Source organism: Acinonyx jubatus, chromosome B3, assembly GCF_027475565.1.
Source record: "Acinonyx jubatus isolate Ajub_Pintada_27869175 chromosome B3, VMU_Ajub_asm_v1.0, whole genome shotgun sequence".
Taxonomy (NCBI): Eukaryota; Metazoa; Chordata; class Mammalia; order Carnivora; family Felidae; genus Acinonyx; species Acinonyx jubatus.
In genome coordinates this window covers 30,364,537-30,380,932 of record NC_069386.1, presented here as the reverse complement: position 1 = coordinate 30,380,932, position 16,396 = coordinate 30,364,537, and the positions used below count along the sequence as shown (strand labels likewise).

Genomic DNA, 16,396 nt, shown 5'->3' with positions numbered 1-16,396 from the left:
CAATAAAACGCAAGTTTGACGCCGCTTAGATTCTCCGAAAGAACCGAGACAGAGACCGGGGATTTTAGGCACGACGGGTGGGAGCCTCGGCTGTTGCAGACGCAGGTCACCAGGGCTTAGAAGCAGCGAGTGGGAACTGGCTAGTTCTCCACGCCTAGCCCGACTTCTGGCTCTGTCTTCGAAAACCTGTTGTCTGCTTAACGTGTGAAGAGCCAGGAGCCAGGGCTGGTGCTTTGACGCTAATTGGCAGACATCTGTTTAAATAGGGAGGGCTTTGCACCCCCAGTAACCTGAGCTTCCTCTCCTACATGTTTTGTGCATATAGCTGTCAGTTATCACCAGAAACCCTGGGAGTATTTTGATGTGAGATGGCAGATCAGTCATAGCATTCAAAATCCTAATTGAATAACGTATTTCACCACACAGGACTGGAGAGTTCAGAAAAGCCTGATCCAAGAAACACCTCCAGTTTCATCCTTACCTTAGTAGCCCACTGGTATTTTTTTTTTCCTTCTAGAATTGCCAGGCAGTGCTTGTCTATAAAATCATTACTAAGAAAAATTACATACACACTAGCCCTGATATTTTTTAATGGAGATACTGACCAAGTTCACATTTCAAGTGTAGGTCACAGGGAAAAGTGACTAGGTGCAGAGTACCAAACGTGATTTAAAATAAAGACAACTCACTGCTACAATACAGGCTGGGTTTAGAGTTTGGAGCTCAATTTTCAGAAGGCAGGAGGGATAAAGATGGGGCTTGTGAAAACCCTGGGTGTAGGTGAGGCTCCCTCCTTTTTTGGTTGCACTGGTGGGTTGGGTTTTCTCCTGAACTGACCCTGAAACCCTATCCTGACCTGTAAGCAGTGCAGGGACAGCAACAGCTGGGGCTACCCCTGGTCAGACCCCATCAATTTCCTCCACAATTCCAGGTTAACACAATCTTTCTTGAGTGAGCAGAGGGTGACAGGTGAGCTATTGCTGGAAAAAGCTGGAAGAGCCTTCCCCTCAGTATGTGCCTGTATGTGCCTCCAGGTTTGGCATTGGCTCAGCTTCATCCTAGAATCTGCTGCCACAAGGCTCTTTGACCACCCCCTACACTTCCGGGTTCAGAGTCTCCTGTTACCTCTGCAACAAAAAAGTCTAAAAGCAGAGAAATCTATACCATGTGTTTTTAAAGTTCAGAAGCCAAAAAATTTGTAGTTTGTGGTGGTGGTGGTTTTAATTAAGCAAACAAGTCCACACAAAACATGTTGGTTACTTTATAACTAAGACTAGGGTAATGGTTGATGGAGAAAAATCTACCAGACTACTGGGAGGGGTTCAGTATGTCTTTGTTCATAAACTCCAGGCTGAAGACAGAAAAATCCTAATCAGTTTATCTGGTTTGCTAGTCTAAATTTATGCAATTATATATATATAATATATAAAAGTCCATTTGCAGTTGCTAATAATGTAGCAAATTTTTTCTCTCCCAACCCTATTTAGGCCATACACCTTGTACATATTTCTTTTAAATACTGGTTTTGTGTTTAAGTTGTTCACTCCCATTTCCAATTAAGGAATATATATATATATATATATATATATATATATATATATATATATAGACACACACATACACACAGAGAAATGCAAATAGCTGGACAACTTGCCGAAATACAAAATATTTCCAAACAGTTGAAATAAGGGGAAAAACATGTACTAAAAGAATTAAGTATTCTATTTGAAAATTTTGGAATATTTTGATTTGGGACAAGTGCAATGAATCGCTATTTAAAGCAAATTCTTGTTTGTGCTGAGGATAAGGAACTGAAGCCCAAATCCCTACTCCACAATAGTTCTCTGGTGAGGACAAGGGACTTGGGTTGAGAGTTCATTCCTTAAGTAAGAACCAAGCTTTATTTATTTACAAAAAAACCAAAAAACAAAAAACCCAAGAAAGAAAAAAAGAAAGACAAAGAAAAAAGAAAGAAAAAAAAAAGTTGGGGCAAGAGGGAAGACAAGTTTTACACAAAAGTACTACAACGGTAACTCCCTTTGGTAAAAAGTGTAATAAATGTCTTGTACATCTGTTCATAGGTACTAAATCTGAAGCCACATAGAACTATGGTACACAAGAAGCTAGAGCAGTTATGCTAGCACATCAAAGCATATTTCTTTTAATAAAAAATCGACAGTATGTACATTATTTACAAAAAAAAAAGAAAAACCAAGTTAAAATTGTGTGTGTGTGTGTGTGTGTGTGTGTGTGTGTGTGTGTGTGTCAGAGAGTAAAGCTGGTGGATGGCACTAGGGTAGACTAGTAAAGAAGCAGGTACAAAACAGTTCCACGGGAGCTAAAAAGGACGACGGATTTGAACTTGCTGAGGTTGAGAACCAGAGGAGAGAGTAAAGGGTGGGCAGCGAGGGATTCGTCAGGAAAAACCCACAAGATGATCAATCCCAAAGCCAAACTGCAGGTCCCAGATAAAATCTAATGGGTGATCTAGATGTGCTCGAGTGACCAGGAAAAAAAAAAAAAAAAAATCAAATCCAGTTTTTTTTTCCTTTTGGGGGGAGGGGAGAGGAGCAGTGACCATCAGAGTTACAATCCATCTGAGCGGTGAGTCCTTCCCCAGTCTGTCAGTGCATGCCCATCCAGTCAAGGTGTGAACAGCATCTGGCTCCTTCATCGAAGGTCAGGCCCCAGGAGACTCCAGTCTTAGCTCTGCTGGTGTGTGCAAGCAAGCTGCATGTCTCTGTGCTTGCATGGATTTCCTTCCCCTCCAGAGCAGGGTGATACCCCAAACCCCTTGGGAAAAGTTCCAGCTCCGGCTTTGTAAGGTATCCACGTTCCTTATATGTAGCCCACTTGGTGCCAGGTTGCACCAGCCACACACTGATCAGGTGGCCATGTCCCAGAGAGGCCCAGTGAGGCTTGAAAGGCATCTTCCTTGTTTCTTCAGTGTGTGTGAGTGCAAGTGCTCCCCACACACACCCCCCTCAAGTTATCTGCTCTGGCTTTGCAGTTATGGGGCTTTGAACACTGTGCCATATTTGACACGGTACTTGTTAATGCTCACAAAGTGCAGGGTCTCTGTGTCACAGGTGGTGGTACAGGGCACCAGGCCCTCCAGCCCCTCACCCATGAGCCACTTGCTGGTCTCTGCTGCCATTTCACGGGGCACATGCTCCTTGGTCCATTTATCTACCCAGGCCTGGAACCTCTGATGTAGCCGCTTGCTTACACGCTCATGGGACTGCAAAACAGAACAACGAAAAAAAACCATGAACTAAGACAAACAAAACAAAACAAAAAACAAAACAAAAAACCTCTTCAAATACAAAGCCTAATTTTTTTCTAAAGTAGCAGAGGAAAAGGTGTGGGGTCAAGCCTTGATACCTCTGGTTAGTGAGGAGTCCCTGTTTAAAGAAGAAAATTGAAAGAGATTAAGAACATGGAGTATATAAAGAGTTGGAATCCATAAAGCCCCTAAAGAAATGCCAACATGGGGTCTGAGCAGAACTAGCTCAGCACTTCTCGCTTTTAGCATTCATCAGGATCAACTAGGGAACCTGATAAAAACACAGATTTCCTTGTTTCCATCAATCTGCATTGAAAAAAAAAAAAAAAACTGAGAGGGCACGTAAACAGGGGAGGGGTAGAGAGGGAAAGCGAGAATCCCAAACAAGCTCTGTGCTGTCAGTGCAGAGCCTGACACAGGGTTCGATCTCACGATCAAGAGTTAGACGCCTGGGACACCTGGATGGCTCAGTTGGTTAAGCGTCTGACTCTTGGTTTCAGCTTAGGTCATGATCTTGCAGTTTCGTGGGTTTGAGCTCCACACTGGGCTCTGTGCTGACAGTTGCAAAGCCTGCTTGGCATTCATTCTCATTCTCTCTCATTCTCTCTCTCTCCCCTCCCTCGCTCCCTCCCTCTCTTTCTCTCTCTCTCTCCCCTCTCTGTCCCTCCCCCCACTTGCACTGTCTCTCTCTCAAACTTTTAAAAAGGAGGGGCGCCTGAGTGGCCCAGTCAGTTAAGCGTCCAAATTTGGCTTTGGTTAGGGTGTTATGGTTCACAAGTTTGAGCCCTGCATCGGGCTCTGGGATAGTTCAGAGCCTGAAACCTGCTTCAGATTCTGTGTGTCCCTCTCTCTCTGTCCCTCCCCCACTTGTGCTCTCTCTCTCAAAAAGAAACAAAGATGCTTAACTGACTGAGCCACCCAGGCGCCCCCCGCCCCCCATTTTGAAACTAGCATCACAGGTGCTTCTAGCATACCCTGAATGAGACCCTATGAGTTGCAGCTGTTAGGTCACCCTGGCAGTGTGACCATCCACTTCTAAGTAAAGCAGTGCAAAGGCAAAGGGCTTAAAACCCACTTTCTCTTCACAGTATTACCCCACCCTGCCCAGCAGAGCATGAGGACACAGCAGATCTTCAGGGGAGGTTTATGCTTTCACCTACCCATCTAGTAAATATTTATTGGGGCCTATGTGCAAGGCAGAGTAGGGGATACGAAGATGAATTAGGTGTTACTTAGCTCCCCAAATAATCTGGCATCAAACATACAACACACAGCATCATGAGAGAAGTCCACTAAAACACCCATCCAACATTCTCCTGCTTGAACTGTAGTCCTTTCAAAAAAAATTTTTTTTTAACATTTATCTTTGAGAGACAGAGAGTGACAGGGCACAAGCAGGGGAGGGGCAGAGAGAGAGAGAGACACAGAATCCGAAGCAGGCTCTAGGCTCTGAGCTGTCAGCACAGGGCCTGACACGGGGGCAAACCCACGAACCATGACATCACGACCTGAGCTGAAGCTGGATGCTTAACCGACTGAGCCACCCAGGCACCCCTGTAGTCCTTTCAAACATAACCAGTTCAGGGGCGCTTGGGTGGCTCAGTCGGTTAAGCATTAGACTCTTGGTTTCAGCTCAAGTCATGGTCTTGGCGGTTAGTGAGACTGAGCCCCACGTTGGGGTTGACAGCACGGACCCTGCTTGGGATTCTCTCTCTCCCTCTCTCTCTCTCTCTCTGCCCCTCCCCTGCTCTCTCTTTCAAAATAAATAAATAAACATTAAAAAAAAAAACCAAAACCAGTTCAAAACACAGTGCCTTATATGCCCCCTAACCCACCTCCGTATTAACAGATTGTATCCCTAAACTTCTGATTTACTCAAGCAAAAACAAAAACCAAAAAAACAAAAACCACCAGGCATCATCCTTGATGTTCTCTTTTCTCTTACCTTCTCACATCCAATCATGACCACATCCTGACAATTACATCTCCAAACTGATCTAATTCTTACAATTCCACTGCCACCCTGATAGCCCAGGTCACCATCACATCTCATTTGGACAAGAGCAGTCTTTCAAGCAGTCTCTGCCTTTCCAGCATCATGCCTCAAGTCACCCCACTGTCCTCACAGCAGTTCGAGCCATCTTTGTCAACAATGTCCCCATGTACCACAAACAAAATCCCAACCATGGTCTATGAGACTAGCAATGATGTCTTCCCCCACCCTTCGACCTCAAACATGCCACTCTCCCTATGGCTCAAGGCACACTGATGCTTCTAGCTTCTCAAACATGCCGAGTCCTTTCCTCCCTTCCAGCGTTGCATTTGCCTGTTTCCTTTGCCTGGAAACTACCAACCTCTGACTCTTCCCCAGGCTGGATCCTTGTCATTGTTCAGGCCTCAAGCGTTTCCTCTTTAGAGAGGTCTCCCCCAACAAAAACAGGGCCTGTGTGCCAGTTACCCACGATCACTTCACCCAGTTTCTTTCTCTCATAGTGCATATATGCTCTACTCCTTGGTTGTGTCCCAGGGCCTAGCACAATACCCGGTATATAACTGCATCAGGAAGCTTCACAATTGAGACAGCATGTGAAAACGGATAGAATTCAAATAAGCAATACCACTTGAAATATAAATGCTGGGAGTAGCTTCATTTCACTGAGGTGCCACCAGCTGTTATGGGGTGAACTGTGTTCCCTGCAAGTCACTGTGTTAAAGTCTTCACCCCAGTATCTGAGAATGTGACCTGAGAAATAAGGTTGTTGCAGATGTAATTAGTTAGGACAGGTCACACTATAGCAGGGTGAACCCATAGTCCAGTATGACTGGTACCCTTTAAAAAGGGTAAATTGGGTTCGTGGGTTCGAGCCCCGCGTTGGGCTCTGTGCTGACAGCTCAGAGCCAGGAGCCTGCTTCAGATTCTGTGTCTCCCTCTTTCCCTGCCCCTTCCCCACTCATGCTGTATCTCTCAAAAATGAATGAACGTTAACAAAAAAAAAATTTTTTTAAGGGTAAATTGGAGGCACCAGGGTGGCTCAGTCAGTTGAGTGTCTGACTCGATTTCTGCTCAAGTCACAATCCCAGAGTTGCGGGATCAAGCCCGACGTCCACACTCAGCATGGAGCCTACTTGGGATTCTCCCACCCCCCCCCCGCGCCCCTCTCCCCAGCTTGCACTCTAACCATAAAAATTTAAATAAGTAAATAAATAAATAAATAAATAGGGTGAATTGGACACAGGCACATAGGAAAAACACCATGTGAAGATGAAGGCAGAGGCCTGAAAGCCAGGAAGGCCAAAGACTGCCAGCAAAACACCAGGGGCTAGGAGAGGAGGCAGGGAGCAGATTCTCCTTCACAGCCCTGGTTCAGAGCAACTCTGCCAAACGCTTCAATTTTTGACTTCTAGCCTCCAGAACTGTAGGACAAAAAATTTCTGTTGTTTAAGGCGCAGTCTGTGGTTCTTTGTTTGGACATTTTTTTTAAGTTTATTTGTTTACTTTTAAGAGAGCAAGCAAGTCAGCAAGTGGGGGTGGGGGGTGGGGCAGAGAGAGAAGGAAAGAGAGAATCACAAGCAGGGTCTGTGCTGTCAGCATAGAGTCCAAAGTGGAGCTAGACCTCAGGAACTGTGAGAACAGGACTTGAGCCAATTACCAAGAGTTAGACACTTAACTGACTGAGCTACCCCGGTGCCCCCTGATATCTTTAATAGACTAATACACCTGCTTACTCAACAATTCTCAAATCTGCGAGGTGGTTTTCATAAAGGGAGAGAAGCAGTCAGAAGCCTCTGGGGTAGGTCTGGGCCTGGCTGGGGAAGGAGGGGTGTGGAGAAATTCAGTTACTCGTTCTTACCTGGTGAGCCCGGAGCAAGGCAGTTCTCCGATACATGTAGTCCTCTGACTTGATCACATACACCATCTTGTAGGAATTCAACTTGAATCTACACTCCAGTTTATCCAGGCTATCCACATTCTCCATGGTCTTCTTGCTGTTTCCTTCCTTCCCTTCCTTTTCCTGCTGTTCTCGACCACGCTGACATTTCCGGATCCGCCTCAGATTCCTACAATGCAGAGAAGCCATGCCGGATGAGAGCTCATCCAGACGCAGATTCCCAGAAGTCCCCTCAGAGGGGTTTTCCTTATCATATATATGTCTTCATAGCACTTACCAGGATTTTACATATAATGCCCAATGGTTTCATTGTAAAAAAAAAAAAAAAAAAAAAGTTCAAATGCAGAGATACATAGAATAAAAACCAGGAATCTGTAACCATCTCCTACCCCTGATTTTCCAAATCCCACGTGCCTTGGCAGAGATAGCCACGGATAGCAGTTTTTGATTTAAAAACTTCTAGGTCTCTCTGAATCAGTAACATATGTAATCACTTGCTATAGTTCCGTTTTGGGATTTGTTTTTTAAGACAAAACATGATCATACTATAAATATTATTCTCAACTTTTCACTTAATGTGAAGATATCGTCAATTCATCACACAAAGATTTGTCACATTTTCTTGAACTGCTGCAGAGAACATGCCTTAACCATTCCTTAACAAAAATCAATTAGGGCTCCTCACCTGAACCACAGACCAAAGAAAATTATTTGAATGCCTATTTTTTCAATTACCGCAAAGAGAGTACTTAATTCCTGCTATTCTACACGCATAGTTAAGAAGACAATTCATATCAGTGGATGTCTTGGCAGGTATTTAGTGCTGAATCCTCTCTGCCAGTAAGCAGAAAGACTATCAGCTAGACAATTCTATTGTTTCCAATACTATGCTATGAAAAACACTGCTTCAGTGAGTATCTTTGTATACATGTATTTCTGCAGGATGGCAGTTCTTTGGTCCAAGGACCTCTGCGGGTTCCAAGACACTTTTTAGGAGGTCTAGGAGATCAAAACTATTTTCATAATAATACTAAAATGTACTAACACGGAAACATGTATAAGAAAACCTTTTTTTTCCTAGGGCACGTGGGTGGCTCAGTCATTTAAGTGTCCAACTTTTGATTTCGGCTCGGGTTGTGATCTCACAGGTGTGAGATGGAGCCCCGCTTTGGGCTCCACCCTTGGCATGGAGCCTGCTTAAGATTCTCTCTATCCCTCTCCCTCTCTCAAAAAAATGAAACTTTTTTTTTTCCTGTGTTAACATTTGCACTGGCAGTGAAAAAGGTAATGGTGAATAAAAATGCTGGTGGCACTAAACTGTCTTCAGGAATCTTTGTGTTCTCACTGGCCATGCTCTGGCAGTTGAAAGATTCCCATCTTTTTCATACGCTGTGCAATAAAATGGGAACTACACATAAAGCACCCTAGTGTGCCAAAACACAATGGGATTCTTACAGAAAAGCACTCGACCACTGCTTGAGTCGCAAATGGATCACTATTTTTACCTGAAAGAACAATGGGCTAGCCAGCCTGGAGTATCTGGTAGCTATTTTCTCAAAAAACATACAATGAGGTCTGGCACTTCCAAGAAAACAACTGAAAATGTTGGCTGCCAGTGAGAAGGTTTAACCTTTCAAGTAAAACTTTAAAATTTGGTAAACTAGCATTGGCCACCACAAGCTGACAGCTTCCTACTACTTACAAATGTGTTTGATGAGGTCAAGGGTGATATTAATAAACATGAGGTTTTTATGGGGGGAGGAGGAGATGGTAAAATGAACATGTGTCAACATCTGGTAGGTCTGCATCACTTAGTGAATTAATATTTTCCAAATAACCAATCGCATGAACTTACAAAAAATCATGCATGAAAAAAAGATTCATTCAAAGTACAAGGTAAACCCACAGATTCTGACCTAACTGTATGAAAAACTCATTGATATTTTCACTGATACTGCAACAAACCTTTAAGAAACTACCACTTGGAAGAGTTTTGATGTCATGTCAAAGAATATCCACAATTACCTGAAAGCATATGAAAATACTTTTTTCCAGCTACATATCTGAGTAAGGCCACATTTTCTTCACATATTTCAACCTAACATACTGCAACAGATTGAATATAAAAGCAGAGATGAGAAACCAGCTGTTTTTTTATTAAATCTGACATGAAACAGATTTGGAAAAATGGAAAGCAATGCCACTATTTGTACTAATTTTTGTTTTAAAATCGCTTTTCATTAAAATATATTTTTTTAATTTTTAAAAATTATTTATTTCTGAGAGAGAACGAATTCTTTATTTCAGCTCATGCACGAGCTGGGGAGGGGCAGAGAGAGAGAGAGAGAGAGAGAGAGAGAGAGAGAGAGAGAGAGAGAATCTGAAGCAGGCTCCAGGTTCTGAGCTGTCAGCACAGAGCCCGACACTGGGCTTAAACCCACAAACTGTGAGATCATGACCTAAGCCTAAGTTGGACATTCAATCGACTGAGCCACCCAGGTGCCCCATCATTAAAATATTTATGATAATATATAATGGATTTAATATTTTTCAAATAACATTTTAAATATTTCTGTTCTAATTTTGAACATAAATATTACTAAATATAATCCACATAAACAAAAGATTTTTGGGATATTCCTTTTCTAAGAATATAGGTCTCACTGAAAACCTTAGCTAGAATAGCTGTAAGGCAAATTATTAGAAACCAAAGTTATAGGGTAAAGGTCCCATACAATCTATCTGCCCTGACCCTAGAATGATTCTATCAATTCATATTCCACCCCCCACCCCGCCCACAGTATATGAAAGTGCTTTCCTTCCACATACCCTCTACTATACAGGTTACAAATATTTAAAAAATTTGGCTGACCTGTGAGAAATACATGATATGTTTATTGTACTATTTCATAAACATGGAAACTAAGTCTGTTTTGTTGAAGAGTGGCCTGGCACAGAACAGCTGCTCGAAGTCTGCTGAATGAATCAAGGAATGGAAGAGCCTGGCGGGGCCCTTCTGCTCACACCCTTTTCCATGTTTTATTTAGGACTAAGTCTAATAACACACATCTTCCTGGACTTAGGGGCTACATCCTGATAAGTAGTTGAAAATACTGTATGTCAAAAATGCATTTTATAAGCCTAAACCTACTAAACATCATAATTTGGCCTAGCCCACTTTAAAGTGCTCAGAACACTTACTTTAGCCTACATTTGGGCAAGATCATCTAACACAAAGCCTATTTTATAATGAAGTGTTACATAACTCATGTAATTTATTGACTACTGTAAAGAAAATGAAAACAGGGGCGCCTGGGTGGCTCAGTTGGTTGAGTGTCCGACTTTGGCTCAGGTCACGATCTCATGATTCTTGAGTTAGAGCCCTGCACTGGGCTCTCTGCTGTCAGCACAGAGTCTCCTTCACATCCTCTGTCTCCCTCTCTCTCTACCCCCTCCCCCACTCACATTTTCTCTTTCAAAACTGAACAAACATTAAAAAGAAAGAAAATGAAAACAAAGTGATTGTATGGGTACAGAAAGATTGTATCAATTCTTGACCCTCCTCCCAGTCATCATGAAGCGGACTGGGAGCTGCAGCCCCTGCCCAGCATCTTGAGAGGGTCGTACCACAGATCACTAGCCTGGGAAAAGACCCAAATTCAAAATTTGAAGTATGGTTTCTATTGAGTGTGTATCGCTTTCACATCATTGTAAAGTCCTATCATTTAAGACAAACTATCATAAGTCGGGGATCGTCTGTATTGGGATAATACATTTCTGGAAATGTAAGATGTGAGATTTCAATTCCAAGCTCTTGGGAAGGAAGAGAGTCACTCTACTACAGCAAAACCTCTTTCCTACTTCTGAAACTCCACTTTCATCCTCAGAAAGAAGACCAACAATATGCTTTGCCCATAAATAGGGAGATTTTTAAAAATTCTGGAGTGAATGCAGCAGGCCTAAGACTTCTATCTTTGAGTTTTTTCCTATCATCATCAGAAGAGAGCTCTAGTTTCTTACTATTTTTCAACCTTAATTCTGGTATAGGTAACATACAGGGTTGTATTAGCTGCAGGTGTACTGCAACTAATAGTTCACTATTAGTGAACTAATCACTAATAGCGCATCACTAACAGTGACTCAACAATTCCATATAACACTCTGTGCGCATCATGACAAGTGTACTCCTTAATCCCTATCACCTGTTTCACCCAATCCACCCACCCCTCCCCACTCACATAACCATCAGTTTGTTCTCTATATTTGAGAGTTTATTTCTTGGTTTGTCTTTTTTTTTTCCTTTGGTCATTTGTTCCTTAAATTCCACATGAGTGAAATCCTATGGTATCTGTCTTTCTCTGAACGACGTCCTTCACTTAGGGTAATACTTTCTAGCTCCATCCATATCATTGAAAATGGCAGGATTTCACTCTTTCTTGTGGCTAAATAATAATCTGTTGTACATTTATACCACATCTTTTCTTTATCCACTCATTTATCAATGGGCAATTGGGCTGCTTCCAGATCTTGGCTCTTGTAAATAATGCTGCAATAAACATAGGGCTGCATGTACTCCTTTGATTGTTTTTGCATTCTTTGGGTAAATACCTAGTAGCACAATTACTGGATTGTAAAGTAGTTCTATTTTTAACTTTTAGAGGTACCTTCATACTGTTTTCCATAGTGGCTGCACCAGTTTGCATTCCTACCAACACTGCATGAGGGTTCTTTTTTCTCCACATCCTGGCCAATACCTGTTGTTTCTTGTGTTGTTGATTTTAGCCATTCTGACAGATGTGAGGTGATATGTCATTGTAATTTTAACGTGCATTTCCCTGATGATCAGTGATGTTGAGCATCTTTTCATGTGTCTGTTGGCCTTCTGTATGTCTTCTCTGGAGAAATGTCTATTCATGTCTTCTGCTCATTTTTAACTGGATTATTTGTAGGTTTATTTTAAGTTTATTTATTTTGAGTGAGAGAGAGAGAGAGAGAGAGAGCGCGCGGCGTGCAAGCAGAAGAGAAGCAGAGAGAATCCCAAGCAGGCTCCATGCTATCAGTGCAGAGACCGACACGGGCCTCGATCTCACAAACTGTGAGATCATGATCTGAGTCCATATCAAGAGTTGGATGCTTAACCAACTGAGTCACTCAGGCACCCCTGAATTATTTGTTTTTTAGGTGCTGAGTTATGCAAGTTCCTAATATACTCTCGATACTAATCCTTTATCAGATATGTCCTTTGCAAATATCTTCTCCCATTCTGTAGGTTGCCTTTGAGTTTTGTGGATTATTTCCTTCACTGTGCAGAAGCTTTTTATTTTGGTATAGTCCCAATAGTTTTTCTTTTTATTTCCCTTGCCTCATGAGACATATCTAGAAAAATGTTGCTATGGTCCATGCCAGAGAATTTACTGCCTGTGTTCTCTTATAGGATTTTTATGGTTTCAGGTCTCAGGGTTAGGTCTGAAATCCATTTCAAATTTGCTTTTGTATATAGTGTAAGAAAGTGGTCCAGTTTCATTCTTTGTCATGTTGCTGTCCAATTTTCAACACCACTTGTTGAAGAGACTTTTTCCCATTGTGCATTCTTTCTTTGTCGAAGATTAATTGACCATATAATCATGGATTTATTACTGGGTTTTCTATTCTGTCCCACTGAGCTATTTGTCTATTTTTGTGCCAGTACCATACTATTTTGATGCCTATAGCTTTGTAATAGAACTTGAAGTCTGGAATTACGAGGCCTCTAGCTTTGCTTTTCTTTTTCAAAACTGCTTTGGCTACTTGGGTCTTTTGTGATTCTGTACAAATTCAAGCATTTTTTTTTGTTCTAGTTCTGTGAAAAATGCTGGTAGTAGTTTGACAGAGGTTGCATTAAATCTGTAGACTGCTGCAGTATAGACACTTTAACAATATTTGTCCTTCCAATCTGTGAGCATGGAATATCTTTCCATTTCTTTGTGTCTTCTTCAATTTCTTTCATCAGTGTTTTATAGTTTTCAGAATACAGCTCTTTCACCTATTTAGTTACATGTATTCCTAGGTATTTTACTATTTTTGGTAAGACTGCTATCTTTTGAAAGCCCCACTTTCAAGGTTGTCCCTTGCTTGGGTTCTGGAATCTTGAATCTGGGGAGAGCTTCCGCTATTCCCTAAACAATAAAAGTGGTTCACTGTACCCCAGCTGTTTCGTTTATGCTGAAAACCTGCTTTCTTTCTGGGAGTCTGGCCTATATGACTAGCACCCAATAAAAAACCTTGGCACTGAGTCTCCTAATGAGCCTCCGCTGGTAGACAGCGTTTCAAACATATCGTCATAATTTGCTGCTGGAGGAATTAAGAGCGTCCCGTGTGGCTACAATGGAAGAGGACTCTTGGAAGCTTGCGCCTGGCTTCCTTGAATTTTGTCACAGACGCCTTTCCCCCTTGCTGATTTAGCTCTGCATGCTTTTGCCATGATAAATCATCACTGGGAATATGACTACACGTGGAGTCCTTGAGTCTTTCTAGTGAATCATCAAAACTTGGAGACTCCGACACACAGTCCTATCCGACATAGGCAAATTACTGCTACATCTCTAAAACTCTCACTTCTCTGATGCTTCTTTGGCACATGCTCCAGGTAAGCTCATGGTGTAACAGCCATAGAAACCTTGAATTAGTGTCCTCAGTGTCCCCGCTGTCCAGCAGACAGAGCAATGAAGTGAGTGAAAACCAAGGATCTGAAAGCCATTTCACTCTCTGTTCCTCAGCCGTGTACCAGTACATATTGCCAACCTGTGACTTCGTTCACTCACCTCGGGAGAAATACTGGTTTCCGTGCCAGATGCTCACGCAGCTCAGGAGAGGTAGTATCAGAGTTCATGTATCGCTCCACATAGTCTGACCAACGCTAGGATTATAAACACAAAATGGGGGTGGAGAGAGAGCACAAAAACTGGACTCCACCCTCCTCAGGTATTCTAGCAAATTCTACGACTAACATGTCAGAAATCCTTAAGTTTTAAGATCAAAAAAATCTTGCCATAGTGACATGCTGGTACGTATTGACACACAGCTTCAAAATTCTGGTACATAACAAACCCAAAGTTTGTCTGAGATGCTTAAAAGTTACCAGAAGTCATAAATGGGTAGAAACTGGCTCACTGACAAGTTTTATTTCACCACAGAGGGTTTTGTTAAAGAACAAAATACACAGTGGCAAATGTTTGAAAATCGGGATCTTTCACATTACAACCTGGCCTTCCGGCATCTCAAATTTTTTTTTCCCCAAAGATTTGGCACCCAGGAACCAATATTCCCACAGAACAACAATCTCCCCTCCCTATCTCAACATCATACGCATGGCTTGCATCTCTCATTAACATTACCTGCCAGGCCCAGCTAGGATAACCAACTCACTCTACCCACTCTGCAGGCTTGAGAGCTCCTGGCTTCACCTAGCCCAATAAAAAGTAAACATGACACAGAGTCAGGATGATACCAGGCAGATGGCACCTCATTTGTTGTTTCTTATACTTTAAAAGAAAAACAGGAAAGCTGCCAAACAGGACATTTCCTGAGAGATGGATTTACTGAGAGCTAGATGAGACTGCCATCAACCCTAAGTATCTACCACCAGGCAGCCCCCTTCTCTTCTGCTGAACTGGCCTATACTTCAGGCATCAGGTTCTGACCCTTAACAGGTCTGAGGCTGTCTTGGCCTTCTAGAAGATCATCCCTAGGCAGAGCCTCAGGACATGACGGCCCTCTAAGCACACGGTTTCTGTAATATACTTGTCCATACCTCTGCTTCTACAGGGTCATCCGAGTTCTCCTCTTCTGTGTCCAGGAGCTCAATGGTCAGCTGAACCTGGCCTTGGCTCTGAATAAACATAAGCTGCAAATAAGAAACCAGGGTGTAAACAAAAGACCATCTCCAAAGCTGTAATAATCTAGCTGCTCAAGGGTTGGGAGGTAGGGAGGCAATAAACTTATAAAACTTTGCTCTGATTGAAGGGATGAGGCAGACACTCCAAAGCTTAGGAGGCAGATGATAAAAAAGGCAAAAGTCCAATCTTGCTACCAGCAAAATGAAAGGTTAGAGCAAAAAGTATCATTCCACGTTTCATACTTCTTATATTAGCTAAAACAATAGTCAATGTCAAGAATGCTTTAAAATTATTTTGTTCGTTAGAAAGAAATATAGCATAAAGCCAGATCCGTAAAACATCAATGCCATTTCACCTGATAATCCCATTTCTGGAACACAATACAAAGATGTTAATGACCCTCTAGCATTAAAGAAAGAGAAGAAAAGAAAAATGAAACAGAAAGGAAGGAAGGGAGGGAGAGAGGGAAACTTCTAACAGAAAGTGAAGTGGAAAACATCAAACCCAACAGAGAGCAGCAATCACATTTTTACAGCAGTAAAGACTCCCCAAGGAGGTGCCTGGCTGGCTCAGTCAGTGGAGCATGTGACTCTTGATCTTGGGATTGTGAGTTTGAGCCCCACGTTGGGTGTAGAGATTACTTAAAAATAAAATCTAAGAAAAAAATAAAAAGACCACCCAAAGCATCACAAACTCTGTGGTGTAAGGAACACAAAACATCAACATATTAATAAGTGATCTGCTGTAATGGTATCAATCATATTTGAGGTTCTTAATATTTTGAGTTCTGCGAACTTTATTTCTGAGAGAGAGAACACATGAGCATGAATCTGGGAAAGGCAGAGAGAGAGAGAGACAGAATCTGAAGCAGGCTCCACACTGTCAGCATAGAGCCCGCTGCAGGACTCAAACTCACAAACCATGAGATCATGATCTGAGCCAAAGTCATAGATGCTTAACCGACGGAGTCACTCAGGTGCCCCTTAAAAATTCATATTTAAAAGCAATACACTGACAGGGGCAAAAAAAAAGTCATATTTTGCACAAAAGAACTATGAAATGGTGGTGGCACATGGGATCTCCCCGTCAGAATCCCAAGACTCTCAATGCCCTTACCCTAAAGGCTTGCTGCAGACAAGCTCACTGTCCAAATCACAAGGAGAAGAGCAGAGCATATAAAGAAGCTTGAGAATCATTTATTTCAACCTTCTTCATTTTACACAGGGAAAAACCTAAAGTTCAGAGTTCTGACTTCTCAAGGCCACACAGCCAGTAAACAAACAGGACCAGAAGCCAGTTCTGATTCCCAGTGCTCTTCCAAAGCAGCTTTAAAAACTCCTATCTGT

At 42.3% G+C, this 16,396-nt stretch overlaps 1 protein-coding gene across 2 annotated transcripts in view; it reads right to left on the bottom strand.

Annotated features, from left to right (window-relative positions):
- Nucleotides 1–1,867: 1,867 nt before the first annotated feature.
- The window catches only part of SIN3A (SIN3 transcription regulator family member A), a 73,546-nt gene continuing 59,017 nt past the window's right edge, over nt 1,868–16,396 (bottom strand). For both annotated transcript variants that reach the window (XM_027067813.2, XM_027067812.2), the window contains exons 18-21: nt 14,966–15,058; nt 13,977–14,071; nt 7,138–7,345; nt 1,868–3,241 (exon numbers count right to left, since the gene is read on the bottom strand). In XM_027067813.2, coding sequence (XP_026923614.1) covers nt 3,011–3,241; nt 7,138–7,345; nt 13,977–14,071; nt 14,966–15,058 — 627 coding nt within the window. In that variant the 3' untranslated portion in view covers nt 1,868–3,010. The remainder of the gene's footprint in view (nt 3,242–7,137; nt 7,346–13,976; nt 14,072–14,965; nt 15,059–16,396) is intronic.